At 49.2% G+C, this 16,845-nt stretch overlaps 1 protein-coding gene across 1 annotated transcript in view; it reads right to left on the bottom strand.

Annotated features, from left to right (window-relative positions):
• Window positions 1-2,616: 2,616 nt before the first annotated feature.
• LOC130116462 (polypeptide N-acetylgalactosaminyltransferase 10-like) overlaps window positions 2,617-16,845 on the bottom strand; it is a 105,445-nt gene continuing 91,216 nt past the window's right edge. Inside the window, exons 9-11 of the mRNA XM_056284368.1 lie at window positions 16,570-16,686; window positions 3,695-3,844; window positions 2,617-2,781 (exon numbers count right to left, since the gene is read on the bottom strand). Of these exons, the coding sequence (XP_056140343.1) occupies window positions 2,617-2,781; window positions 3,695-3,844; window positions 16,570-16,686 (432 nt within the window). The remainder of the gene's footprint in view (window positions 2,782-3,694; window positions 3,845-16,569; window positions 16,687-16,845) is intronic.

Genomic DNA, 16,845 nt, shown 5'->3' with positions numbered 1-16,845 from the left:
CCACCGGCCCTGTTGCTGATGAGCTGGACCAGCATCAAGACCACTATCAGGACCAGCATCAGGACCTCCACCTGCTCACACGTGCTCCGTCACACAGAGGTGCTGGTGTGGTTTGCAGCATGAGAAGAACAATCCTACCACGGCATGTAAAAAGTGACGTGTACGTGGGATATAGTTCGTAAGCAGAGACGAGTTGACAGATGGAGTCCAGCGGAGTGTGATGTTCCACCTCAGGAGACCAGACCAGATGCCAGTGTGGAGGTCCTAGTCTGCTGGATTACCAGTCAAAATAAAAGATGAGAAGAACAAAACAAAAGAAAGGACACGTGAACAAACAGGACACACACTGTGTGAGAAGGTCCAGCAGACTGCAGCGGAGGCCAGAGGCTGCTGCTGGATTCAGGTCTTCACTAAGACCAGAGGCTGCTGCTGGATTCAGGTCTTCACAGGGCAGAACTTCACTTCTGCAGGCAGGAGGACATGATGTGGCTGAACAACTCTGTCAATCTCGTCACCACCAACGGACGTGTTGATAAGGCGTGTAGACCTCCACACGCTGGTCCTGCACGACGGCTGAAACCACTTCCTGTTCACTTCCAACCAAAACGCCACTTTCCATAAACACAGTGGAACCTTCCTTATCCCCCAAATCTTCCCTACAGATGAGGGCATCTCATTTGGAGGGCATTACACGAGAACCCTGCTGTTGGGGGGGGGGGGTTCTATGTCTAAAAAACATTGAGTGGACTGAAGCGGTCATCCTCAGCCCGTCTGGGAGGTTCTGCTGCAGCAGTCCAGCAGAACCTCCTGCCGAACATCTAGTCCTCGTTCAACAAGGCACCTGGAGTTCTTCATTCAAGTTTATCTTTACCGGGGCCCTAAGCATTTTAAACCTCCACCCAAAACTCATCAACACACCCCCAAACACACACACCCCCAAACACACACACACACACACACAAGCATCGTTGGACTGACATAACAAGCGGCCCCGGGAGGGTGCTGGCTGATGGGTTGTTTTAAAGGAACATGGCGCTGAGGTCTGAGTATTGTTCAATGAGAGAGAGAGAGAGAGACAGAGAGAGGGACAGAGAGAGAGACAGAGAGAGAGAGAGAGAGAGACAGAGAGAGAGACAGAGACAGAGACAGAGAGAGAGAGTCAGAGAGAGGGACAGAGAGAGGGACAGAGAGAGAGAGAGAGACAGAGAGAGGGACAGAGAGAGGGACAGAGAGAGAGAGAGAGAGACAGAGAGAGGGACAGAGAGAGAGACAGAGAGAGAGAGAGAGAGAGAGACAGAGAGAGAGACAGAGAGAGAGAGACAGAGAGAGGGACAGAGAGAGAGAGAGAGAGACAGAGAGAGGGACAGAGAGAGAGACAGAGAGAGAGAGAGAGAGACAGAGAGAGGGACAGAGAGAGAGAGAGAGAGACAGAGAGAGGGACAGAGAGAGAGACAGAGAGAGAGAGAGAGAGACAGAGAGAGAGACAGAGAGAGGGACAGAGAGAGAGAGAGAGAGACAGAGAGAGGGACAGAGAGAGAGACAGAGAGAGAGAGAGAGAGAGAGACAGAGAGAGAGACAGAGAGAGAGTCAGAGAGAGAGACAGAGAGGACGACACAGCAGCATGTGAGGACAGATGCAGATCAGACTCAATCCCAAGTGAATTTCAGCTGCATGTCAGGGACAGTAGTAGGGGTGGCAGGGGTGGGGGGATGTGGGGAGTGTAGGGGTGGTAGGGGTGCAGGTTTGGGGGATGTGGGGAGTGTAGGGGTGTGGGGAGTGTAGGGGTGTGGGGGATGTAGGGGTGGGGGAGTGTAGGGGTGGGGGAGTGTAGGGGTGTGGGGAGTGTAGGGGTGTGGGGGATGTAGGGGTGGGGGAGTGTAGGGGTGGGGGAGTGTAGGGGTGTGGGGAGTGTAGGGGTGGTAGGGGTGTGGGGGGATGTTGGGGTGGTGGGGATATGGGGATTTGGAGATGGAGAGCGGGGGGGGGGAGGTGAGTGGCCCCGTCTCTCTCCATCAGCTCATGCGGGGTGGTGGAGAGAGACGTGTTAGCAACAGCGCCTGGGACAGGGAGTGTTGTGTTGTGTGCCAGCAGGGGGCGAGATGGAGGCTGGAGGCAGAAGACAGGAAACAGAAGGAGAGGAAGGAGCTGGATACTGGCAGATAGAAGACTAATGAAAACAGAGGGGTTGGGAGAGGGGGAGAAAAGACAGTACAGAGAGAGAAGGAGAGAACAACGTCATATAACCAATCAGCCCAAGATGAGGAAGTGAGATGGAGCTGCCAGCAGGGCGGCGCTGGACCAGACTGAATGCCTCTGATGCCCATGCACCCGCAACACACCCGGCACACCCACACCGCCTTGTCCAGATCATGACATTCTCCTTCACTTCCCAAAACCGCCCAGAAAAAACAACCCGGAGAGAGACGCCTGCAGCCTCGGTGTCGGGCCGAGGCTGGGTCGGGGTTGAGGTTGGGTGGAGGTGCGGTCTGAATAAATCCCAAACTGTTAGACGCCATTTCGTATGCGGAGCATGACTCGCCCCGCGTTTTCCTCCGGGTCAGCAGTCACTTGTTCTCTCTGCCGGACGACCAGAGCCTTGTGCGGTGGGCGCGGCGCTCAGTTGGCCCCCCGGTTGAAGCGTTCCAGCACGGTGGTGTTGGTCCTCTCGAACAGCCACTGCTGGCTGGGCGAGTCGGGGTCGCAGGTGTTCATGAAGACCCGGCGCTCCACCGGGTTACAGTCCACACAGCTGTTACTGACCGGATGGTACAGACTCTTGTCCTGAGGGAGAGACCGAATGAAACAGATTAAGAGAAGAAGAACTCGTTCACACGTGTACGGCCTCTGCACAAGCAGTCTGAAGACTTCCTGTTGGGCCTGTTTCTCAAATCTGTCGTTGTGGTCCGACAAGTCTTGTAAAGACAACATCTGGGAACATGTCGACACATGTGAAAAGAAAAACACTGAAAATTGCTCTCAGTTCTCTGTGTTTGCTCTGCTGTGTCGTGGTGGAGCGCCCCCTGCTGGTAATCTCTTGTAGGCTGTGTTTAGGAATTAACATGGTAGGAATGAATTGTAACAGACTAAAGGAAATAACAAAATGTAAAAAACTTGAATTCAGGATGAGAGAGTGCTGTAGCATCCTGTTTGCTTCGTCTGAACCGTAGTTGTGTAACACTGAGGGAGGATTGTGGATTTGTCCTCCATTAACTACACTGAAGTGTGGAAGATAGGCTGGAGCTGTGAGTCCAGCATGAAGACGAGGATGATGACTGTGAAAATGAAAGCTACATGTGGACTACATGACTACGATAAAAGAGAGACAGACTTTAAAAATTCTTAACTCTTCCTTTAAGAGAGAGAGAGAGAGCGAGACAGACAGAGACACAGACAGAGAGACAGACAGAGAGAGACAGACAGAGAGATGTAGAAAGAGAGACAGACAGAGAGAGACAGAGAGACAGAGCGAGACAGACAGAGAGAGAGAGACAGAGAGAGCAAGACAGAGAGAGCAAGAGACAGACAGAGAGAGCAAGAGACAGACAGAGAGAGCGAGACAGAGAGACAGACAGAGAGAGAGAAAGACAGACAGACAGACAGACAGACAGACAGACAGACAGACAGACAGAGAGATCGAGACAGTGAGACAGACAGACAGAGACAGACAGTTAACAGTGAACGCGGTGTCTCTCACCTTGCGGTAGCGCCACAGCTGGTTGCCCTTCATGCCGTGGCAGTCGTACAGGGTGACGGGGCTGTTGTGCGAGATGGCATCAAAACAGACCTTCATGGTGTGCATGGGGTCACCCACCCGGATATCCTCCCTCCACCCGAACGTGAACACCTGAAGCAAACACGCCTCCACTGATTATCCGAGCCCAAGGAATGCTAGCAGGATTACCATTAAACCAACAGACAAATAGAGAAGAAGAATTTCCCTGGAGTCGAGTCGCGTTTATTTACAGAGCACATTCAGAAACAAGCCACGCTGACCACAGTGTTGTACCGACCAGAGCAGGCAGCCACAACACAAACACAAGAAACACCCAGGTACACAACCAGGCTCATGGGCAAAGGCCAGAAACCAGCCACCCCAGCAGGAGTCAAACCCTGGAGCATAACAGTAAGTTCTGAACCGGGACATGGAAAAGTCAGCCACACCAGCAGGATTCAAACCCTGGAGAATAACAGTAAGTTCTGAACCGGGACATGGAAAAGTCAGCCACCCCAGCAGGATTCAAACCCTGGAGAATAACAGTAAGTTCTGAACCGGGACATGGAAAAGTCAGCCACACCAGCAGGATTAGAACCCTGGATAATAACAGTAAGTTCTGAACCGGGACATGGAAAAGTCAGCCACACCAGCAGGATTAGAACCCTGGAGAATAACAGTAAGTTCTGAACCGGGACATGGAAAAGTCAGCCACACCAGCAGGATTAGAACCCTGGAGAATAACAGTAAGTTCTGAACCGGGACATGGAAAAGTCAGCCACACCAGCAGGATTCAAACCCTGGAGAATAACAGTAAGTTCTGAACCGGGACATGGAAAAGTCAACCACCCCAGCAGGATTAGAACCCTGGAGAATAACAGTAAGTTCTGAACCGAGACATGGAAAAGTCAGCCACCCCAGCAGGATTCAAACCCTGGAGAATAACAGTAAGTTCTGAACCGGGACATGGAAAAGTCAGCCACACCAGCAGGAGTCAAACCCTGGAGACCAGTAAGTTCTGAACCGGGACATGGAAAAGTCAGCCACACCAGCAGGATTCAAACCCTGGAGAATAACAGTAAGTTCTGAACCGGGACATGGAAAAGTCAGCCACACCAGCAGGATTAGAACCCTGAAGAATAAAAGTAAGTTCTGAGCCGGGACATGGAAAAGTCAGCCACACCAGCAGGAGTCAAACCCTGGAGAATAACAGTAAGTTCTGAACCGGGACATGGAAAAGTCAGCCACACCAGCAGGAGTCAAACCCTGGAGAATAACAGTAAGTTCTGAACCGGGACATGGAAAAGTCAGCCACACCAGCAGGAGTCAAACCCTGGAGAATAACAGTAAGTTCTGAACTGGGACATGGAAAAGTCAGCCACACCAGCAGGAGTCAAACCCTGGAGAATAAAAGTAAGTTCTGAACCGGGACATGGAAAAGTCAGCCACCCCAGCAGGAGTCAAACCCTGGAGCATAACAGTAAGTTCTGAACCGGGACATGGAAAAGTCAGCCACACCAGCAGGAGTCAAACCCTGGAGAATAACAGTAAGTCCTGAACCAGGACATGGAAAAGTCAGCCACCCCAGCAGGATTAGAACCCTGGAGAATAACAGTAAGTTCTGAACCGGGACATGGAAAAGTCAGCCACACCAGCAGGATTCAAACCCTGGAGAATAACAGTAAGTTCTGAACCAGGACATGGAAAAGTCAGCCACACCAGCAGGATTCAAACCCTGGAGAACAGTAAGTTCTGAACCGGGACATGGAAAAGTCAGCCACACCAGCAGGATTCAAACCCTGGAGAATAACAGTAAGTTCTGAACCAGGACATGGAAAAGTCAGCCACACCAGCAGGATTCAAACCCTGGAGAACAGTAAGTTCTGAACCGGGACATGGAAAAGTCAGCCACACCAGCAGGATTCAAACCCTGGAGAATAACAGTAAGTTCTGAACCGGGACATGGAAAAGTCAGCCACACCAGCAGGAGTCAAACCCTGGAGAATAACAGTAAGTTCTGAACCGGGACATGGAAAAGTCAGCCACCCCAGCAGGATTAGAACCCTGGAGAATAACAATAAGTTCTGAACCGGGACATGGAAAAGTCAGCCACACCAGCAGGATTAGAACCCTGGAGAATAACAGTAAGTTCTGAACCGGGACATGGAAAAGTCAGCCACACCAGCAGGAGTCAAACCCTGGAGAACAGTAAGTTCTGAACCGGGACATGGAAAAGTCAGCCACACAAGCAGGATTCAAACCCTGGAGAATAACAGTAAGTTCTGAACCGGGACATGGAAAAGTCAGCCACCCCAGCAGGATTAGAACCCTGGAGAATAACAATAAGTTCTGAACCGGGACATGGAAAAGTCAGCCACACCAGCAGGATTAGAACCCTGGAGAATAACAGTAAGTTCTGAACCGGGACATGGAAAAGTCAGCCACACCAGCAGGAGTCAAACCCTGGAGCATAACAGTAAGTTCTGAACCGGGACATGGAAAAGTCAGCCACACCAGCAGGATTAGAACCCTGGAGCATAACAGTAAGTATAAATTCAATACCTTTAAAGAACAATGAGTGTTTTTAATTACTCTATAGTGCATATGATGTCACCATTCTGTCACCTCAATACATATGATGTCACCATTCTGTCACCTCAATACATATGATATCACCGTTCTGTCACCTCAATACATATGATGTCACCATTCTGTCACCTCAATACATATGATGTCACCATTCCGTCACCTCAATACATATGATGTCACCGTTCTGTCACCTCAATACATATGATGTCACCATTCTGTCACCTCAATACATATGATGTCACCGTTCTGTCACCTCAATACATATGATGTCACCATTCTGTCACCTCAATACATATGATGTCACCGTTCTGTCACCTCAATACATATGATCTCACCCTTCTGTCACCTCAATACATATGATGTCACCGTTCTGTCACCTCAGTACATATGATCTCACCCTTCTGTCACCTCAATACATATGTCACCGTTCTGTCAACTCAACACGTATGATCTCACCGTTCTGTCACCTCAATACATATGATGTCACTATTCTGTCACCTCAATACATATGACCTCAACCTTCTGTCACCGCAATATATATGATGTCACCATTCTGTCACCTCAATACATATGATGTCACCGTTCTGTCACCTCAATACATATGAGCTCACCCTTCTGTCACCTCAATACATATGATCTCACCCTTCTGTCACCTCAGTACATATGATCTCACCCTTCTGTCACCTCAGTACATATGATCTCACCCTTCTGTCACCTCAGTACATATGATGTCACCGTTCTGTCACCTCAGTACATATGATGTCACCATTCTGTCACCTCAATACATATGATGTCACCGTTCTGTCACCTCAGTACATATGAGGTCAACGTTCTGTCACCTCAATACATATGATGTCACCTTTCTGTCACCTCAGTACATATGATGTCACCTTTCTGTCACCTCAATACATATGATGTCACCATTCTGTCACCTCAGTACATATGATGTCACCTTTCTGTCACCTCAATACATATGATGTCACCTTTCTGTCACCTCAATACATATGATGTCACCATTCTGTCACCTCAGTACATATGATGTCACCTTTCTGTCACCTCAATACATATGATGTCACCATTCTGTCACCTCAATACATATGATGTCACCATTCTGTCACCTCAATACATATGATGTCACCGTTCTGTCACCTCAATACATATGATGTCACCATTCTGTCACCTCAATACATATGATGTCACCGTTCTGTCACCTCAGTACATATGATGTCACCATTCTGTCACCTCAATACATATGATGTCACCGTTCTGTCACCTCAATACATATGATGTCACCATTCTGTCACCTCAATACATATGATCTCACTATTCTGTCACCTCAATACATATGATGTCACCATTCTGTCAACTCAATACATATGATGTCACCATTCTGTCACCTCAATACATATGATGTCACCGTTCTGTCACATCAATACATATGATGTCACCGTTCTGTCAGCTCAATACATATGATGTCACCGTTCTGTCACCTCAATACATATGATGTCACCGTTCTGTCACCTCAATACATATGATGTCACCGTTCTGTCACATCAATACATATGATGTCACCGTTCTGTCAGATCAGTACATATGATGTCACCGTTCTGTCACCTCAATACATATGATGTCACCGTTCTGTCACCTCAATACATATGATGTCACCGTTCTGTCACCTCAATACATATGATGTCACCGTTCTGTCATATCAATACATATGATGTCACCATTCTGTCACCTCAATACATATGATGTCACCGTTCTGTCACCTCAATACATATGATGTCACCGTTCTGTCACATCAATACATATGATGTCACCGTTCTGTCACCTCAATACATATGACGTCACCGTTCTGTCACCTCAATACATATGACGTCACCGTTCTGTCACCTCAGTACATATGACGTCACCGTTCTGTCACCTCAATACATATGACGTCACCGTTCTGTCACCTCAATACATATGACGTCACCGTTCTGTCACCTCAATACATATGACGTCACCGTTCTGTCACCTCAATACATATGACGTCACCGTTCTGTCACCTCAATACATATGACGTCACCGTTCTGTCACCTCAATACATATGATGTCATCGTTCTGTCACCTCAATACATATGATGTCACCGTTCTGTCACCTCAATACATATGATGTCACCGTTCTGTCACATCAATACATATGATGTCACCATTCTGTCACCTCAATACATATGATGTCACCGTTCTGTCACATCAATACATATGATGTCACCGTTCTGTCACCTCAATACATATGATGTCACCATTCTGTCACCTCAATACATATGACGTCACCTTTCTGTCACCTCAATACATATGATGTCACCATTCTGTCACTTCAGTACATATGATGTCACCTTTCTGTCACCTCAATACATATGATGTCACCTTTCTGTCACCTCAATACATATGATGTCACCATTCTGTCACCTCAGTACATATGATGTCACCTTTCTGTCACCTCAATACATATGATGTCACCATTCTGTCACCTCAATACATATGATGTCACCATTCTGTCACCTCAATACATATGATGTCACCGTTCTGTCACCTCAATACATATGATGTCACCATTCTGTCACCTCAATACATATGATGTCACCGTTCTGTCACCTCAGTACATATGATGTCACCATTCTGTCACCTCAATACATATGATGTCACCGTTCTGTCACCTCAATACATATGATGTCACCATTCTGTCACCTCAATACATATGATCTCACTATTCTGTCACCTCAATACATATGATGTCACCATTCTGTCAACTCAATACATATGATGTCACCATTCTGTCACCTCAATACATATGATGTCGCCGTTCTGTCACATCAATACATATGATGTCACCGTTCTGTCAGCTCAATACATATGATGTCACCGTTCTGTCACCTCAATACATATGATGTCACCGTTCTGTCACCTCAATACATATGATGTCACCGTTCTGTCACATCAATACATATGATGTCACCGTTCTGTCAGATCAGTACATATGATGTCACCGTTCTGTCACCTCAATACATATGATGTCACCGTTCTGTCACCTCAATACATATGATGTCACCGTTCTGTCACCTCAATACATATGATGTCACCGTTCTGTCATATCAATACATATGATGTCACCATTCTGTCACCTCAATACATATGATGTCACCGTTCTGTCACCTCAATACATATGATGTCACCGTTCTGTCACATCAATACATATGATGTCACCGTTCTGTCACCTCAATACATATGACGTCACCGTTCTGTCACCTCAATACATATGACGTCACCGTTCTGTCACCTCAGTACATATGACGTCACCGTTCTGTCACCTCAATACATATGATGTCACCGTTCTGTCACCTCAATACATATGACGTCACCGTTCTGTCACCTCAATACATATGACGTCACCGTTCTGTCACCTCAATACATATGACGTCACCGTTCTGTCACCTCAATACATATGATGTCACCGTTCTGTCACATCAATACATATGATGTCACCGTTCTGTCACATCAATACATATGATGTCACCGTTCTGTCACCTCAATACATATGATGTCATCGTTCTGTCACCTCAATACATATGATGTCACCGTTCTGTCACCTCAATACATATGATGTCACCGTTCTGTCACATCAATACATATGATGTCACCATTCTGTCACCTCAATACATATGATGTCACCGTTCTGTCACATCAATACATATGATGTCACCGTTCTGTCACCTCAATACATATGACGTCACCGTTCTGTCACCTCAATACATATGACGTCACCGTTCTGTCACCTCAGTACATATAATGTCACCGTTCTGTCACCTCAATACATATGATGTCACCGTTCTGTCACCTCAATACATATGATGTCACCATTCTGTCACCTCAATACATATGATGTCACCGTTCTGTCACCTCAATACATATGACGTCACAGTTCTGTCACCTCAGTACATATAATGTCACCATTCTGTCACCTCAATACATATGATCTCACCCTTCCGTCACCTCAATACATATGATGTCACCGTTCAGTCACCTCAATACATATGATGTCACCATTCTGTCACCTCAACACATATGATCTCGCCATTCTGTCAACTCAGTACATACGATCTCACCGTTCTGTCACCTCAATACATATGATGTCACCGTTCTGTCACCACAATACATATGATGTCACCATTCTGTCACCTCAATACATATGATGTCACCATTCTGTCACCTCAATACATATGATGTCACCGTTCTGTCACCACAATACATATGATGTCACCGTTCTGTCACCTCAATACATATGATGTCACCATTCTGTCACCTCAATACATATGATGTCACCATTCTGTCACCTCAATACATACGATGTCACCGTTCTGTCACCTCAATACATATGATCTCGCCATTCTGTCACCTCAGTACATATAATGTCACCATTCTGTCACCTCAACACCCACTTTATTTTCATGAATTCATCCAGGTCTGCTATCAATTATGTTATTATACATCATAATACAATGAATTATTGAAATGGTACATAATTTAAATATATGTATGTGTATATTTTACATATATTAAATGACATATTTTTACCATAAATGTCGTGTCTTCATTTTGTGTTTGTGTGTTTGTGTTCTTTCAGGTAATGTTTCAACAATATGTACAAATAGTATCTTATAACTGCTGTTTGTAGTGACCGCAATGAAATCCACGTGGTCTGGGAGCTCTCAGGAAGGGCAGTGGTGTTACTTAGTCATCTCACAGCTATAAAAGCCATATGAAACAAGAAAAAAATACTTCATATATACTTTGAAAATATTTGTGTTCAGGTTTTTCATTTGGGATGTAGTTCAGCTGGGGGGGGAGGGCACAATATTCTAGAATTCTGTGGCAGTTGGAAGACTGAAGATGCATCAGATTGTTATTAAACATTAGAGAGCACAAAAGGATGTCATTTGGATGTGTGAATGCCCCTCACTGCCTACCCAGCTACTGACCTCACCTCACTGCCTACCCAGCTACTGACCTCACCACACCTCAATGCCTACCCAGCTACTGACCTCACCACACCACACTGCCTACCCAGCTACTGACCTCACCACACCTCACTGCCTACCCAGCTACTGACCTCACCACACCACACTGCCTACCCAGCTACTGACCTCACCACACCACACTGCCTACCCAGCTACTGACCTCACCTCACTGCCTACCCAGCTACTGACCTCACCACACCTCACTGCCTACCCAGCTACTGACCTCACCACACCTCACTGCCTACCCAGCTACTGACCTCACCACACCTCACTGCCTACCCAGCTACTGACCTCACCTCACTGCCTACCCAGCTACTGACCTCACCACACCTCACTGCCTACCCAGCTACTGACCTCACCACACCTCACTGCCTACCCAGCTACTGACCTCACCACACCTCACTGCCTACCCAGCTACTGACCTCACCACACCACACTGCCTACCCAGCTACTGACCTCACCTCACTGCCTACCCAGCTACTGACCTCACCACACCTCACTGCCTACCCAGCTACTGACCTCACCACACCTCACTGCCTACCCAGCTACTGACCTCACCACACCACACTGCCTACCCAGCTACTGACCTCACCACACCTCACTGCCTACCCAGCTACTGACCTCACTACACCTCACTGCCTACCCAGCTACTGACCTCACCACACCACACTGCCTACCCAGCTACTGACCTCACCTCACTGCCTACCCAGCTACTGACCTCACCACACCTCACTGCCTACCCAGCTACTGACCTCACCACACCTCACTGCCTACCCAGCTACTGACCTCACCACACCTCAATGCCTACCCAGCTACTGACCTCACCACACCACACTGCCTACCCAGCTACTGACCTCACCACACCTCACTGCCTACCCAGCTACTGACCTCACCACACCACACTGCCTACCCAGCTACTGACCTCACCTCACTGCCTACCCAGCTACTGACCTCACCACACCTCACTGCCTACCCAGCTACTGACCTCACCACACCTCACTGCCTACCCAGCTACTGACCTCACCACACCTCACTGCCTACCCAGCTACTGACCTCACCTCACTGCCTACCCAGCTACTGACCTCACCACACCTCACTGCCTACCCAGCTACTGACCTCACCACACCTCACTGCCTACCCAGCTACTGACCTCACCACACCTCACTGCCTACCCAGCTACTGACCTCACCACACCACACTGCCTACCCAGCTACTGACCTCACCTCACTGCCTACCCAGCTACTGACCTCACCACACCTCACTGCCTACCCAGCTACTGACCTCACCACACCTCACTGCCTACCCAGCTACTGACCTCACCACACCACACTGCCTACCCAGCTACTGACCTCACCACACCTCACTGCCTACCCAGCTACTGACCTCACTACACCTCACTGCCTACCCAGCTACTGACCTCACCACACCACACTGCCTACCCAGCTACTGACCTCACCTCACTGCCTACCCAGCTACTGACCTCACCACACCTCACTGCCTACCCAGCTACTGACCTCACCACACCTCACTGCCTACCCAGCTACTGACCTCACCACACCTCAATGCCTACCCAGCTACTGACCTCACCACACCACACTGCCTACCCAGCTACTGACCTCACCACACCTCACTGCCTACCCAGCTACTGACCTCACCACACCACACTGCCTACCCAGCTACTGACCTCACCTCACTGCCTACCCAGCTACTGACCTCACCACACCTCACTGCCTACCCAGCTACTGACCTCACCACACCTCACTGCCTACCCAGCTACTGACCTCACCACACCTCACTGCCTACCCAGCTACTGACCTCACCTCACTGCCTACCCAGCTACTGACCTCACCACACCTCACTGCCTACCCAGCTACTGACCTCACCACACCTCACTGCCTACCCAGCTACTGACCTCACCACACCTCACTGCCTACCCAGCTACTGACCTCACCACACCACACTGCCTACCCAGCTACTGACCTCACCTCACTGCCTACCCAGCTACTGACCTCACCACACCTCACTGCCTACCCAGCTACTGACCTCACCACACCTCACTGCCTACCCAGCTACTGACCTCACCACACCTCACTGCCTACCCAGCTACTGACCTCACTACACCTCACTGCCTACCCAGCTACTGACCTCACCACACCACACTGCCTACCCAGCTACTGACCTCACCTCACTGCCTACCCAGCTACTGACCTCACCACACCTCACTGCCTACCCAGCTACTGACCTCACCACACCTCACTGCCTACCCAGCTACTGACCTCACCACACCTCACTGCCTACCCAGCTACTGACCTCACCTCACCTCACTGCCTACCCAGCTACTGACCTCACCACACCTCACTGCCTACCCAGCCACTGACCTCACCACACCTCACTGCCTACCCAGCTACTGACCTCACCACACCTCACTGTCTACCCAGCCACTGACCTCACCACACCTCACTGCCTACCCAGCCACTGACCTCACCACACCTCACTGCCTACCCAGCTACTGACCTCACCTCACTGCCTACCCAGCCACTGACCTCACCACACCTCACTGCCTACCCAGCTACTGACCTCACCACACCTCACTGCCTACCCAGCTACTGACCTCACCACACCTCACTGCCTACCCAGCTACTGACCTCACCTCACCTCACTGCCTACCCAGCTACTGACCTCACCACACCTCACTGCCTACCCAGCTACTGACCTCACCACACCTCACTGCCTACCCAGCTACTGACCTCACCACACCTCACTGCCTACCCAGCTACTGACCTCACCACACCTCACTGCCTACCCAGCCACTGACCTCACCTCACTGCCTACCCAGCTACTGACCTCACCACACCTCACTGCCTACCCAGCCACTGACCTCACCACACCTCACTGCCTACCCAGCTACTGACCTCACCTCACTGCCTACCCAGCCACTGACCTCACCACACCTCACTGCCTACCCAGCCACTGACCTCACCACACCTCACTGCCTACCCAGCTACTGACCTCACCACACCTCACTGCCTACCCAGCCACTGACCTCACCACACCTCACTGCCTACCCAGCTACTGACCTCACCACACCTCACTGCCTACCCAGCTACTGACCTCACCACACCTCACTGCCTACCCAGCTACTGACCTCACCACACCTCACTGCCTACCCAGCTACTGACCTCACCACACCTCACTGCCTACCCAGCTACTGACCTCACCACACCTCACTGCCTACCCAGCTACTGACCTCACCACACCTCACTGCCTACCCAGCTACTGACCTCACCTCACTGCCTACCCAGCTACTGACCTCACCACACCTCACTGCCTACCCAGCTACTGACCTCACCACACCTCACTGCCTACCCAGCTACTGACCTCACCACACCTCACTGCCTACCCAGCTACTGACCTCACCACACCACACTGCCTACCCAGCCACTGACCTCACCACACCACACTGCCTACCCAGCTACTGACCTCACCACACCTCACTGCAGTACAGAATACAGGTAATACAATACAATACAATACAATACAATACAAGCTGTCTCCTTGTAAGAAACTGAGCAGGGATGTTTTCTGTTGTTATTCTGTGTATATTGTGGTGTGGTGGGGTGTGTTTTTTTTGTTTGTTATTTTATGTTCCTTGTTGTTTTGTTTTTCTTCTGTGTCTTTTTACTGTATGTTGTTATTTGAATATATGTCTGTTACACTTTTGTATTGAAACAGTTGAATAAACTACAAAAAAAGAAAGAGAGAAAGTGGGCGGGTGACTCCAGATGGAAGTGTTAGTCTGGAAGTGGTTCTGGTTGTGAAGAAGTGAGGCGCGGTCCTGAAAAGGACAAAACTCGCCAACGTCCAAGTGATCCTGACGCCTGTCGGTTGGAGGGAGACGTGTCTGTCTGTCCTCCAGCAGCAGTGGATCAAACAGCCTGAGCGGGACAGCTGCCAGCAGGGCCTGGGAGACCTGCTGTAACGCCACTTCCCCTCCGGCACGAGATTAAACTGCAGCACATGACGGTAATTAAGCTGTCAAGCCTCAGATCCCCCGTGTTTTAACTGGACACAGAGAGGCAGGGAGACTCCATCACAGCTCTACTATGAGCTCCTCCTCCCCAGTGTCGCTGGGACGACACACAGAACAACAAGGCTGCGGAGGAACGAGGAGCAGCTACTGAAGCTTCAGGGTGCACGTCTGTGGACATTCATGTGCAGCTTAGTTGTTAAGTGGCCCTTTGCCAACAACAAGAGTCACGGTGGACAGAGGAAACAAAAGCACAACTTTTGGGAATCTTTTTCTGAAGCATCCGTCTGTTCCTGCGGGGCCTTGAGAGCAAGAAGGCTTGGCGGTCCGCTGAGCCAACATCCCCACAGTAACTGGATCCTGCTTTGAGTGTCAGGATCCAGATCTGTGTCCTGGCATCCGGCACATGTGAAGTGCGGTATGGAAAAGTTGAAAGTAAGAGAAATGTGACTCGGGTGTGTTTTCAGGTCTGTGAGCCTGTGAGCAGGACTCCAGCATCAAACACCGGACAGCAAGACAGAGAGGGTTCGGCTTCAAGATGGGACTTGGCTGCATGTACATAAAACCTCAACATGCTCCCTTCAGCCGTATGTGATTAGTTTTAGCGGGGGAGGTAGCACTTTACAACACCATCCGTCAGCCTGATCCAGTATCAACCTGCCACAGCTGTCAGTCTCAAGTCTGTTAAGTAAGACCCACTGCAGTGAACTGCATTCTCTCCTCATCAGGTCCAGATGAATTCTGATAGTAATCCAGCGGGAACTGACATCTCTGTGATGTAACAGGATTTCTTTTCTTGTTCGAAAACCACATTTAAACCCATATCTGGGTCTGTTATTGAGGCAGCAGAGCTTTAATTCTGCAAATGGGTCAACATCCACCAGCCTCCCATCCAGCAGACCAACGCAACGACAAAGTAAAAAGTGATTTTTGGAACTGTTCTGCTAATACCAATCACTTTTTATGATTACCTGTATCTACTGTTAGTACTGTCTCCCCCTGCTGCCCGTGCTTGTCATGACATGCAGTCTTGGCCATGATACGTATGCTATGTTATGCTGATGACACGTGTCATTAGCCACTTCATCTGCTTGTGGTTGAAATATTGACGGCTGTAAATTCCACAGACTGTTTCCCCCATGAACCCACCACGAACATTCACGAGAAGAAGAAGTGACCCTCACCTGGCCATGACTCCAGCCCACCTCACCACGTCCTTTCAGGCAGTTCTCCAGGCGGATGGGACTCCCTGACACGAAGTGTTTACTCTCCATACACATACCACTACCCACATTACGTAACTACACACACACACACACACACACACACACACACACACACACACAGGCAGAAGCATACAGAAAGATGTGAACGGTCATGGGTATCCTGCTGGAAAAGAGATTAGATCTTACAAAAGCAGAATCTCTTCCTATCCAACAGAACCAGATGAGTGGGTCTAG

The sequence above is a fragment of the Lampris incognitus genome, chromosome 8, assembly GCF_029633865.1.
Source record: "Lampris incognitus isolate fLamInc1 chromosome 8, fLamInc1.hap2, whole genome shotgun sequence".
Lineage (NCBI taxonomy): Eukaryota > Metazoa > Chordata > Actinopteri > Lampriformes > Lampridae > Lampris > Lampris incognitus.
This window is presented reverse-complemented; position numbering and strand designations above follow the sequence as displayed.